General features: G+C 51.8%; 1 protein-coding gene across 8 annotated transcripts in view; it reads right to left on the minus strand.

The window, feature by feature from the left end:
* Nucleotides 1-12,494, minus strand: part of UROS (uroporphyrinogen III synthase) — a 35,364-nt gene extending 22,870 nt beyond the window's left edge. Inside the window, exons 1-6 of one of the 8 annotated variants that reach the window (XM_040486748.1) lie at nucleotides 12,242-12,485; nucleotides 7,614-7,763; nucleotides 6,342-6,609; nucleotides 2,176-2,264; nucleotides 1,910-1,993; nucleotides 172-268 (exon numbers count right to left, since the gene is read on the minus strand). In XM_040486748.1, coding sequence (XP_040342682.1) covers nucleotides 172-268; nucleotides 1,910-1,993; nucleotides 2,176-2,264; nucleotides 6,342-6,363 — 292 coding nt within the window. In that variant the 5' untranslated portion in view covers nucleotides 6,364-6,609; nucleotides 7,614-7,763; nucleotides 12,242-12,485. Of the gene's footprint in view, nucleotides 1-171; nucleotides 269-1,909; nucleotides 1,994-2,175; nucleotides 2,265-6,341; nucleotides 6,610-7,039; nucleotides 7,764-12,241 lie in introns of those variants that run through there. The other 7 variants (XM_040486746.1, XM_040486747.1, XM_040486750.1 and 4 more) reach the window with 7 other exon arrangements.
* Nucleotides 12,495-12,713: the final 219 nt, after the last annotated feature.

Below are 12,713 nucleotides of genomic sequence, written 5' to 3' on the forward strand. Positions count from 1 at the left end.
GCTAGCAGGGGAGGGGGAATGGAGAAGGAGACAGAGAATCCTAAGCAGACTCCACACTCAGAGCTGGAGGCCCATGCAGGACTCGATCCCACGACCTGAGCCAAAATCAAGAGTCAGGTGCTTAACTGACCGAACCACCCAGGTACCCGCCCTCCCCCCACCCCCACTTACCTTCAGTTTTATTGTCTTTCTCCAAACACAGTTCCACTGCTTCCACTGCTCTGGGGCTGGTAAAAATGAGGCCCCCGTAGCCTTCAGGATGAGACAGCTGCACACCAAACAGTAACAGAGGCGTTTTACATAAAGATCAAGTTCAACATTTCCCAGAATTCCAATGTTTTACAAGAATAAATTCCATCCATCCATCCATCCATCCACCCACCCACCCACCCACCCACCGGTCCACTCAGCACCTATTGGGAGCTTACTAAATGCCTGGGACTGTGCACCATTCATGTGAATTCACCATTCATGCACTCAGGCGAATGCAGGTGAATTCACTGTTCATGGCATTTCCCTTGAGCAGCTCACGGTCTAGGGGAGGGACAGGAAAGAGAACTGTAGGGTGGCAGGTATGACAGGTGCAGAGAGGGACAATCTGACCCAGCCCGGGCTTGGGTGGGGTGCAGGCAGGAGGGCAGATTGGACCTGCGTCTGTAATAAAACTGGAATCTTCAAGGGGCAATCTCCATGCCGAAGCACTGATTTTCAAAGATAATATGATAAAATCTACTAAACATTGCCGTTTTTACCTAGTCTCTCCCTAAAATCTGTGAAAGTACCATGTGAGATGGGTGGGGTTATTTCATCTCATAGATGAAGACAAAGCCTAAGGAGCTGGCCCAAGGTGAGTGGCAGGGCCAGGGCTCAAGGACATGCCCGTGCCCCTCCTCGCTCCGTAGGGGGCTTCATGAGGGTTCTGGAAGGCCCCCAGGGAGCACGCTGGCTGGTGGAGATGGGAGATGACCGTGTGGAAACTCTGGTATCTGTGTGAGCACGAGTCAAAGACGTGATCTCAAGCGATGAGGTCTTTGGTGCCTTTCAGGGCTGCTTATGGAAGAGCATGCCTCTTGGGGCCCCGCTTACATGGTTCCCTCAGCACTCAGCCCAGTGCCTTGGACAGAACAGATGCCAGATGGATGTTTGCCGGGTAAATTACTGAATGAATAATGCAGTATTCGGCCCAAATCAAAAGGAAGAAACAGGCTTCCGTACAGAGCTGCTGGCAGGGTTGTGCTGCACACAGCAGGAGGGGTGACCCTGGTGCTCACACAAGTGTGGGGCCCGGGAGCAGGGCTGGGCACCCCAGTCCCATGGAACCTCCCTGGCTGTGGGCCCGCGTGTCTAGAAAGGAGCTCCGGGGGGAGGCGCCCCGAAGGCGCTCCGCCCCTGGGGCCGGTTGCACACTGATGAGGTGGCCTGAGCACTGAGTCTTTGATCTGAAATGTTTGTGAGTCTTTCCTGAGGCTTTGTCCAGCAGGATCTACGACGGCATCACCGGCAGCAGAGTGGACACCCTACGCAGCCGCCTTCTTACTTGCTGGGGGCCTCGGCCGAGTGGCCCAACCTGGGGCCTGGCTCTAAAACGGGATGGTAACACCCATGTGGCGCGTGGTCAGGGCGGGCGGGTGAGTGGGAGGGCAAACTGGAAGGGTCCCACTGCTGACAGCCCCCTGCAGCCTGCTCTCCCGGCCCCCACAGACCCCACCTCCGGGACAGGGAGGCTTTCTGGTGGGGACTCACGGGCGGTCCAAGAGCCACCTCCCCTGGGGCCAGGTGAGGCTGGGCCACCCCTGTTTCAAGTTTGCTAGTGAAATGAGGGGATGGTGAAGAAATCCTTCCGGTTTGGGTGGGCAACGATTCTACAGAGACTCAGAAATTATGGTACTCGGACACTGACAGACCTTACCTTCTCAGAAAAACTGGAAAGAGACAAAAACTCAAATGATAAAACAGGGATCAGAGTGGCTTCAAGTCCATATAATCCTAGTTCCTGCAAATACAAGAATATAGTTCTGCATTGGCCAGGGTTGTGTGGAAAATAAGGAAAGGGTCACAGTCACGACTTACTTGGTGTCGGCCCCGTAGAGGGTTAGCAGATACCCCACCACCACCCCTCACCCTCGCAGTAAGATAGTGTCAGGCCTCGCGGGACCAGGAGCCTCAGGCACTTACCCTGATATATGGATCTTGGCCACAGTCATCCTCCTTAGGGTCTTTTAGTAAAAGAACCTTCATTATCGCCTGGCAATCCTTCCAGGGTGCTGTGACAGAGCAGGGAGACAGATGGATCCTAATTAGAGCTCAAGGACTCTTCCTGAGCAGTTATCGATGGAACAGAAGCAGGGGAAGAAGGTAATCAACTGCTGGCTGAGGGGACCTGTCCCTCGCCCACAATGACTTAGCGTTCATGTGCTTGTTCCTTCTGAAGACCCTGTCGCTGATAAGGCCAAGGGACAGCATGCTGGCACTTGATATCACTCGGAAAGGCAGATGAAAGCCATTAGGGAAAGCCAGTGTCCGGGCCACACATTTAAGGCTCATAAAGAGAAGCGATGCAAATTTGGGGTTGTATTGTCAATAATAGAGAAATTATTTTAAGGAAATAAACAGTTCTGTTTCAGGGTAAACATACTAAATAGTTCATAAGCTCTTTAGGAAATAATTATATTGACCTTTCTACTTTTCAAATGATGGGTTATAAATGTTGTCAAATATTATGAGAAACCTTTCAAAAGTCATCTAACAACCTGGAAAATAACTCGTTGATATGTATCAAGAGCCTTGTATATTTCATACTCTTCCTTCCTATAATTTCACTTCTAAGAAGAAATACGAAGGCACTACTCATAAATGTGTGCAAAGATTAACATGAAGATGTCCATCCTGGTATTTTTTTTTTTTTTTGACATATAATTGACATAGGACACTGTGTAAATTTGTAAATGTCCGGTGGTTAGCTGTTCATTTGATACATTTCTATACTGCAGTGTGATGACTACAGTAATGGCTTTACCGTGCCTCCTAATTATCTTTTTGTGGTGAGAACAGTTGAGGTGAACTCTCCTGGGAACTCTGAGGTTTATAATACAGTATTGTTGACTATAATCACCATGTTGTGCATTAGGTCTCCAAGACTTACTCCTCTTCTAGTGGTGAGATTGTATCCTAGTATTAACAACGGGAAACAAAGTAAATGTCCAATGTTGAGAGAATGGTACATCATTAGATGAAATCATTAGAAGAGTCATTAATAACTTAATTACATGGATCACCAAGTAATGTTAAAAAAATAGGATGCATGAATAGTGTGACTTTATTGATCTCATATATACATATATATGAAAGAATATGCATCAAAATACTACTAATAATTATTCCTGGGGGGCAGGTTAGGGTGATTGTTTTCTTGTTCACCTCTTTCTGTATTATCCACATTTTTTTTTTTTTTTACAATAGACATTAAATTCTTTTGTATCAAGGCATAGGGTGGGGGTCGAATTTAATATGACTACCCCAAAGACCTCAAAATAAATGCTGCTGGAGAACTGTGGAATAAATCCTGCCTGAAATGTGGATTACTATCCCGTGAGTAGCATGAGGCCCACCAGTTACTTACTAACCACTATACAAGTGGTTGGTAACAGTCAAACAGCACATATTGTTTCGAGCAGAAATGTGTTAACTTTGAGAGCCATTACTTGTTATTACTGAATAGGTTCCAGAACATTATAATATCTGCGGGGCGTCTTAAGGAAAATCTGGCTCAAAATGAATTACTTTGTATCTAAGCAACCAACCCTGGGTGAACAAATAATAATTATGAAATCAAGTTCTAATTACTGCTGCCACTGAGCTGTTAGCTACAGAGACTGAGGAAGTAGGCAGGATTGTTTCTATTGTTTCCTGAGGTCATTTGGAATGTGTCTGTCTTTTGGGAAACCGGGAACCCGCCTTTCTGAGATGGTCATGCTCACGTGTCAGCCCGGCTAGGATCTAGTCCCCATTTATTCACGAGCGCTGACCTAGGTATTTTGGAGACACAATAAAGTCTATCATCAGGTGGCTTTTAGCCAGGGAGATTATCCTAGATGATCTGGGAGGACCTCCTCCAGTCGGTGGAAGGCCTTAAGGGGCACATCCCCGCCACAGTTGTAGGCTCTGGGGTATGGAACCCCAAGTTTTCAAAGTGTTGCTTTCAGACTCCAGGAGCCAGTCTCTCACAAAAATGTTTCTATGTTGTTCTCAGGCAGTGACACCTGGAATCTGCCTCAGGGGCATTAGGTCTGCATTATTTACTGGGGAAGGGGGAACAAGTTCAAGTACTACCAAGTGCTATAAGGTGACGTAGGAGAGTTGACCGGGTGCTGATAGCTGGTTGCCTCCCCAGGGCCACCTCTGAGATGGCGTCTTAGTTGAGATCAGAATGACAATGGCAGTGAGGAAAACTGTTCCAGTGTCAGGAAGGGGCCGGGCATGTCCCCAGGAGAGAAGGGTAAGTGTGGCTCCAGTGCGAAGGACAAGGTGGACTTGGGCCCCACGAGAAATGGGAATCCACAGACGGGTTGCAGCAGGACCAGAAGCGATGACACTGGTTCACGCTTTAGAAGGGTCTCTGGCTTCCGTGGCGGGGATGACCACCCAGGACACTGGGCAGTGGCGCCATTAGGAAGCAGCTGGATCGGGGATTCATAGTGAAGACAGAGTTAACAGGGTGCAGTGACATAATTCAGGGTGAAACCATCTGTCCGTGGCCTGATGGTTGCCGCTAGGCGAAAATGTCTTCCTTTGAATCCCACCTAAGCTTGAGGTGTGTTCAATGTAATCCTATCAATGAGGCAACAAATATTTCTAAACAGTTACTGTGTACTAGGCACTGGGGATACAGTATGATTCCTGCCTCATCTTTACTGGAGGATAAAACTGACATTTTACACGTAAAGACGATGACAGAGTCGGTGTAATAAGCGTAATAAGCATGACAAAGAAAAAGTCAAGATGCCATGGAGGCCTAACTGGCCAAGTCTTACTTGGAGTGGCAGGTGTGGCCAAGGTCGCCACTGGCTCCCAAATACCCAGTCTGCCCTTTTCTCTCATAGAAATGGACTCCCTTGTTGTTAACAGGGCAGGGCACGTGGTTGCCCCGAATGAAAACGTGCCTGGATGTGGCCTGGTGACTGGCTTCTGGCCCTCAGGACACAAGCGGAGGGCGGGGGGGGGGGGGGGGGGGGCGAGGCACACACTTTGTGGGTCCTGCCCTTAGCGGGAAGTGCCACGCCCCTACTCTCTCCCCCTGCCTCCCTGCCGGCTGGAATGTGGATGGGAATGTTCTGGACCTTTCCTTGGTCTGGGAGAAGTTGCAGTAATGCCATTCTCTAAACCCTGATGATTGGAGAAAGAAAGCCATTTGGACAGAAGCCATTCCAGGCACAGAAGTCATCCCCCACGTGTAGGGCAGCTGATGCCATGCACACGAGTGCCTGTGGAAACACCTGCACCTCGGCTGCCCCGTGAGCCAGGCCTCCCCCTGGTGACCATTTCCTCTGCTAAGGGCAGTGTCTGTCACCCAGTCCCCAGGCCTTTGCTGCAGATCCTTTGGCTCTGCAGGACCTCTTGGGACTCCCCCTGTCCACTCCCCTCCACCCCCACGCCCTGTAGACCTTTCTCCGAGCCCTGGGATTCTGCCCTGGGCCGAATGTGCTTAATATACAGTGAATGGTACTAGTCAATTAGTGGGGAATCTATTCTCGAAACATGATCAACTTTAATTCTTAAATGACTAAGAAAATGAGTGATGTGTTAGCAGGACTATCTCTGTGCACTTATCAGGTGATGGGTTTCTCACTGAACTTGATGACACGGGGCGCTAGCCGGGCACAGAATCGTCAGCAGTGGTTTCTCCGAATGTTGCGTTAGAGGTGCTGTGAGCACGGGCAGAGAAGGAATAAGGGTAATAATCTGATTTTTAGTTCTCAAGGCCAGTAGCGCAGCTCACGGAATCTCTTAATGGTTATTATCCCGGAGCCATCAATTTTATTACCTAAGACAACCACAGAGAAGGACCCAGAAGAAATATTTTCTCTATTTGCGGTGGGTAGATGGGCTTTGCTTTCGCGTGTCTGCGTTCTTAATCTAAGCACTCTGTACCAGAGTGATACTTTTTATTTTCTGTTCTCCCACACACTGGGTGGGGTCTGCAAAGGATAGGAGAGGCAGCACAGCCTAGGCGTTGGGAGCACAGCCTTGAGAGCCAGCCCGCCTGTCTGTGAATGCCACCTGGCTCTACCACTTGTCAGCTCAGGGACTCTGGAGGAGTCCTGGAGGAGTTCATGGGGTCGGCCCCATGAAACGGGCCGACCTCATCGTTTACATACAACTGAAGCATTCAGTCAGTCTTTGGTGTATGGTAGGTGCTCAGTAAACGTGTTAGTGGCCATTGTTATGTCCTCTGAGTCACTTGGCACCCCGACAGCTTGGTAACGCCGAGGTTTGCCCCAATCAACAGAGGAGAAACAAGATCACATCGTGGGTGGTAAAGCTGGCGTCAGATCCCTTGGCCCCCAGTCCTGTGCCTGCTCTGTGATACCACACTTTCCGCCTCCTGTTACCCTGCAGGAGGAAAGGGCGAGCAGAAATGAGAAAGGGCCAGGAGAAGTAAACCTGTCAATAAGAACCTTCCCACTCCTGTCGAGATCAGATCCAAACTCCCTGATACGACCCAACGAGGCCCGGCAGGGTCCGGCCCCGGGGTCTCCACTCCCGCCTCTGCACTCCGGCCGCCCCAGACTTCTGTCTCTCAGGCTCGCCCTGCTCAGGGCTTCTTGCGCCAACTCCTACCCGCAGGGCCTGGGTAGGCGTTGGCAGGCGAAGTGGGGAGGCGTCCCCTCGGATGCGTTCTGAAGGTGGGGCCAACAGCATTTACTGGGGCTGGTGCAGGGTGGAGGAGAGAGGAGTTGGGTTTATAACCCGAACAGCTGGAGGACGGGAGCCCTGTCGGGGCATGCGAAGGGATGCGGACAAAGATTCATTCGGGAGGCACCGTGCTTGAGGATGCCTGTTCCACACCCGTGCGCCTCAGCCCATTCTTCGTGTGCCGTGAACGGCCTACAGGCATGCCTGCGGGCTTGGTCCTCTCGGCCCCTGGGGCAGCTGGCGGGGCCCAGGGCAGCCAGAACCACAGCAGCCCCAGCCAGGGCCGGCCGCCTGTACCTGGGAACTGTACACCTCATCTGTTTACCACGATGTGCTGTACGAACGTTAGCATTTACTAGGTCCGCTGCAGTGGTAAACGAGTCGGAGAGTCGTGGCACCAAATGCCCAAATGGAGAAACTGGGTAGGCAATCTGGGCTCAGGGGGGAGTCGGGTCAAAGGACAGGGATCTGGGCGGTGTCAGTGTGTAGAGGGAGTCTTCTGAAGTCCCGGGACCTGGGTGACGGGGGAAGGAGGCCCAGGTCAGAGCCGTCCAGCACCCAGGCAACGCCAGGTCAAGATGGGCAGTGGGCAGGGGAGACCCTAGCAAAGGAGAAGGAAGACACCTCTGCAGAGTGGAATCCCATCGATACCGGAATTCCAAAGACTCGGGGGGCTAAACAGCAGACATTTATTTGCTCACAGTTCTGGAGGCCAGGAGTCCAAGATCAAGGTGTTCTCACGGTTGGTTCCTGGTGAGAGCTCTCTTCCCCGCTCAGGGGCGAGTGCCTTCTGGCCGTGCTCACGTGGTCTTTCCTCTGTGCACAGAGAGAGACCGCTGATGTCTCCTTTTCTGTAAAGGACACTGGACCCACAGGATCAGGCCTCCACCTGGTGGCTATTGTATTAGGGCTTGACCTCCCAGTGACCTCATCTAATCATTACTGCTTTTTTTTTCTTCCTTTTTTGAATAGGCTCCATGCCCAAAATGGGGCTTGAACTCATGACCCTGAGATCAAGAGTCACATGCTAGACCGACTGAGCCAGCCAGGTGCCCCTCTTCAATACCTCTTTAAAGGCCCTATATCCAAGTAAAGTCACATTGGGGATTAGGGCTGGAACGTATGAATTGGCGGGGGCGGGGGGGGGGGGGGGGGCACAATTCAGTCCATAATAGAGCAAGTGCCAGAATAAAGTGGAGGGAAGGATGTAGGTACAGGAAGGGAAGATGACTCAGTCTTGCTCTGAGGAGGAGAAACAAGGCAGGCAGTGGGGTGGAGAGACGTTGCAGGGGTACCTCCCCACCCCAACGCACACGTACGGGAGATACCAGAGCCGAGGCGGGCACCGAGCGGGCAGTTCCGGATGATGGGCAAGTCAAAGAGAACCATGCGATGCGCTTGGGGAGCAGCTGAGCCTGGTTCTTTGGCAGGACTTACTCTCTGGAGTTCCCGGTGTGCCGCATTCTGCCTTGCTCACCTTGCAGAAGCTCCTGGATTTTACCAACAAGGGGAACTAAGAAAGGACCGGCTGGCCTTCCAGGCCAGAAACGTGGCTCTCATCGAGACAGGGAGGGGCTCTGCAATCCTACTTTCGTTTACCCAAGATACACTGAATCTCTTCTGTGTGATGCTGGGAACTGGGTGCTGGTTAAGGGACAAATAACACTTAACACCCACTCTCAAGATGCTCCAAGGCTGGTGGGGGGAGACTGACAACCACAGAACTGTGAGCTAAGTGTCAACAGAGAGAGAGAGAGAGAGAGAGAGAGAGAGAGAGAGAGAGAGACTGACTGAGAGAGAGAGACAGACACACACACACACACACACACAAGTACTGCCTACTGCAAACTGCCAGCACTCAGAAGAAAGGCTTTAAAAGTCTGCTTCTGGGCCCAGGGCTCCTCTGACTCAGAATTCATACTCTGCTGTGGCCGATGACCTAGGATGATGTGTGCACATTCCAGCTACTTTGTATGGAAGGTCTGGTGACATTAAAACAGGAGTCCAGCAGCAGGTTGGTGCCGAACAGGTTGGAGATGGGTGAAGCCAGCTGAGATGCTTTTGTTGACTAGAGCCTGGAGTATTCTAGGGATTGGGGCGGCGAGGGGGGGGGGTTCTCAAAAAATGAACGATGCCCTTCTCGGCGACGTGCATCTCCACACAGGCTCCTTCAGTTGTTCCCATCAAGAAGTTCACATACCCGTCATCCAGTCGCTTGCTGTGGAGAGCTAACAGTGAAATGGTAGATCCCTGCCTGAACTTGGGCTGTTAGGCTTTGAATCCAAGATTTATGTGCCGAAGTCCTAACCCTCATCCCTCAGAATGTGACCTTATTTGGAAACAGGGTCCTTGCCATGTAGTCAAGTTAAAATGAGGTCATTAGGGCGGGCCCTAATCCAATAGGGCTGGTATCCGATGACAAGGGGAGAGGCGGACGCGCGCGCGCGCACACACACACACACACACACACACACACACACACACGCACTGGGGGAAAGACCTGTGAAGATAAGGCTGAGATCCGGGCGAGGTATTGACAAGCCGAGGGATGTCAGATGGCCAGAAAGCCACCAGAACGGGGTGGGGGGGGAGAGGCACAGAGCAGATGTCTCCTGACAGCCCTCAGAAGGAACCAACCCTAATGACATCTTGGTCGTAGAATTCTAGTCTCTACCACTGACTGAGACAATGTATTTCCACCGTATATACTGCCCAGTTTGTGGCACTTGGACACGGCAGCCTGGGGAGCCAGTACAGCCTCAGGAATTCTACTATCCCTGCATTTGTCCCGGACCAAGTTGAAAGCTCCCTGCTTGAAGAAACTCCTGCTAACCTGCCTCGCAGCAGGAATAGGAGGGAACCAGGAACAGGAAACAAGAGGGGCTATTCCCAGGCTTTTAAATAAGGAGGATTGTACCTGAGCCGCTCTGGACTTTGGGAAGAGGCTCGGGGGAGGGGAAGGGGTTTGTGCTGGGAGGGGCGGAGGCCTGTGTTCTGGTCTAGGCTGCTCTGCTCTTGGTCTCAGGCCCTGCGATCGTGCAGTGGACGGGCCCTCTGGACTGCTGGCTGTTTGAGGGACTTCCTTCCCCACAGTGGATGCTCGGTAAATATTAGTTCACACTGAGGGAAAACAACACTTCAGATTTACCCAGCATCTCCGGAACAGGGGAAATGATCTCTTTTCCTTACACAAACAGAGAAAACGACTTGATCAAGACCACTTTGCTGGTAAGAAAGAGCCAGGTTCTCGAACTCACACTTTCTAGCTGTGTCCTGCTGCTCTCTCAACAGTAACAACAGCTGCCCTTTTATTAAGCACTTACTCTGTGTTATTTAAGGGGCCAAGCATTTTACATGGCAGGATCTCCACCCCCATTTAGACCAGCAAGGTAGGTATTATTATCCGTATTTCACAGAAGAGGAAACCAACACTCTGAAGGACTGAGCAATGTACCCATAGTCACACAGCACAGCGAGTGGCAGCAGTGGAATTTAATCCAGGCCTACCATCTCGGCTCTTTTAAGATACTCTACACCCTGACCATGACCTCAACCTGGGAGCTAGTCTGAGGGTGCAAGTAAGGCTTTTCCCCCGATCTCTTGTCAAAGCCATGCCTGCTCACCGTGGAAACTTTGCAAAATACCAAAAAGTATAGGTCCTCAAAAAACAGTAAACGCAGAATTATTGTATAATCCAACAGTTCCACTTCTGGGTATATACACCCCAAAATTTAACAGCAGGGACTTCAACAGGTATTTTTATGTCCAAGTTCACAGCATTATTCACAAGAGTCAAAAGGTGGTGGCAACCCACGTGCCCACCAATGGTCAAATGCATAAACAAAATGCGACATATACGTGCAGTGGAGTATTATTCAACCCTAAAAAAAAAAAAAGGAAATTCTGACACCTGCTACAACATGGATGAACCCTGAGGACTTTACACTCAATGAAATGAGCTGCCACAGAAGAATACACATTATATGATTCCACTACAATAGCCTGAATTCATAAAGGCAGAGAACAAAGTGGGGGTTTCTGGGGCCCGTTGTGCAGAGGGTAGGAACTGAGGAATTACAGTTTAATGGACACAGAGTTTGGTTTTTGCAAGATAAAGAAGGTCTGGGGATGGATGGTGGTGATTGTTGCACAATAATGCGGATATACCTGGTGCCACTCAACCGTATACTTAAAAATTACCCATGCTGTCTGAGCGCAACTCTGTTCGTACACTGGCACCATGCCTTCCGAGTCTTTTTTTCTAATTTGAGCCTTGTGATAGGTGTTTTTTCCCCCCCTACAGCTTCCTGTCTTGTACGTTACAGGAAGATGTTTTTACACAGCTGTGGGACCCAAAGGGGTCATTTTAAGCTACCCCATCAGATGTGAATTCCTGATATGCGGGTCTGCCAACATCCATATGGTGGCCTGGTAGCGGAGACTCTCAGGAAAGACGAAACTTACAGAAAACAGTCATGGGGACTTGGGCTCTGGCAACCCTTACGTCACCCTGACTCCATTTCCTGCTGCCGAAAGATCACTGAGAAAGGGTCTGCTTAACCCTCTGGGCAGTAGCCATCTCACTATTAGGAGCAGTGCCTTCCATTTTTAGGGTCACAGCTCTCCAACCCACTTTCCTCATCTTACAGAGGAGAGAATGCTTAAACCACAGACCTTCTGCTCAGAAAGCTGATGTCTTCTTCAAGGACCTTCTTTCCGAGTCATCTTTACAATGGCTGCATACTGGTGGTCCAGTATGGACCGGCTGCATAGTGGTGGTCCAGGTGAGAAATCTGATTAGGAGCTGAATTTTATTTGGCACAGGATGGACCTTGTAAAACTCCAGAACCCCGGGGGCTCTTGCCACATAAAGATCTGACAGCACTGGGCGGGGAGGTCGCCTGGGCCACAACCGGCTGCAGCAGCACCATAGTCCCCTCCACTCTCTATTCTCTCAAAGTAGGCTCTGGTCTGTAATTCAGATTTCCCCACTGGACCCGAAGCATTGAAGGTTAAAGACACTTTCGCTTAAAGACACTTGAAATGCGCTTCAAGAGCGTTGGCTAGGGGCAGGGCTTAGGGGGGGATTCGTTCAATCGCTGACATGGTTATGCCACTGACGGTGTTGGGGTGCCCCCTCGGGGCCGGGCCTGAGCCTGGCACGCGGGCATCTGTACGCATCCGGCGACCTTCCGTTCGGGGCGACCGCTGCCCCGGAGGCCAGGGACCCCCGCCCAAGCCAGCAGCGGCCTCGGAGCTCCGCTCGCTACTCGTCACGCTCCCGCTAGGCCTCGGTGTCATCGTCGGCACCGTGGGCGGCGACACCTACCTCGCCGGGCTGCAGAGGCCCGAAAGGCTAGGGGCTGGGGCACTCGGCGGGCGCCCCGTCGGGGGCGGTATCTCGCGGTGCCAAGGAGCCGGAGATGCAGCTGTGGGAGCTGGGAGCCGGGTGGGAGGCCCCCTCACCGCATGGCCTCTGCTGCCATGGAAACGGTCTGCGCGCGGCCGCGAGGCACCAGCGGCGCGGCCGGGGTCTGGGAGCCAGAGCAGCGCACAGCTGGAGTTCGCGCATGCGCACCGACGCCCAGGCCCGGGGAGGTGGGGCCGAGAGGGGTCGAACCACTGAGCGAAGGGGGTGGGGAGCGTTGTAGGGAGTAAGGGAGGATGGAGGCGGGGGAAGGAAATGCCAAAATAGGACCCCAGACCGGACTCGACTCCTAGGTATCAGGGCCGTGGAATCCAGCAGGGGCTCTGAGGTTGACACCGACTCAGCGCCGAGGTTCTTCGTGGTCTCTCACCCC

Source organism: Herpailurus yagouaroundi, unplaced genomic scaffold (genome assembly GCF_014898765.1).
Source record: "Herpailurus yagouaroundi ecotype Mexico unplaced genomic scaffold, PumYag 163, whole genome shotgun sequence".
NCBI lineage: Eukaryota > Metazoa > Chordata > Mammalia > Carnivora > Felidae > Herpailurus > Herpailurus yagouaroundi.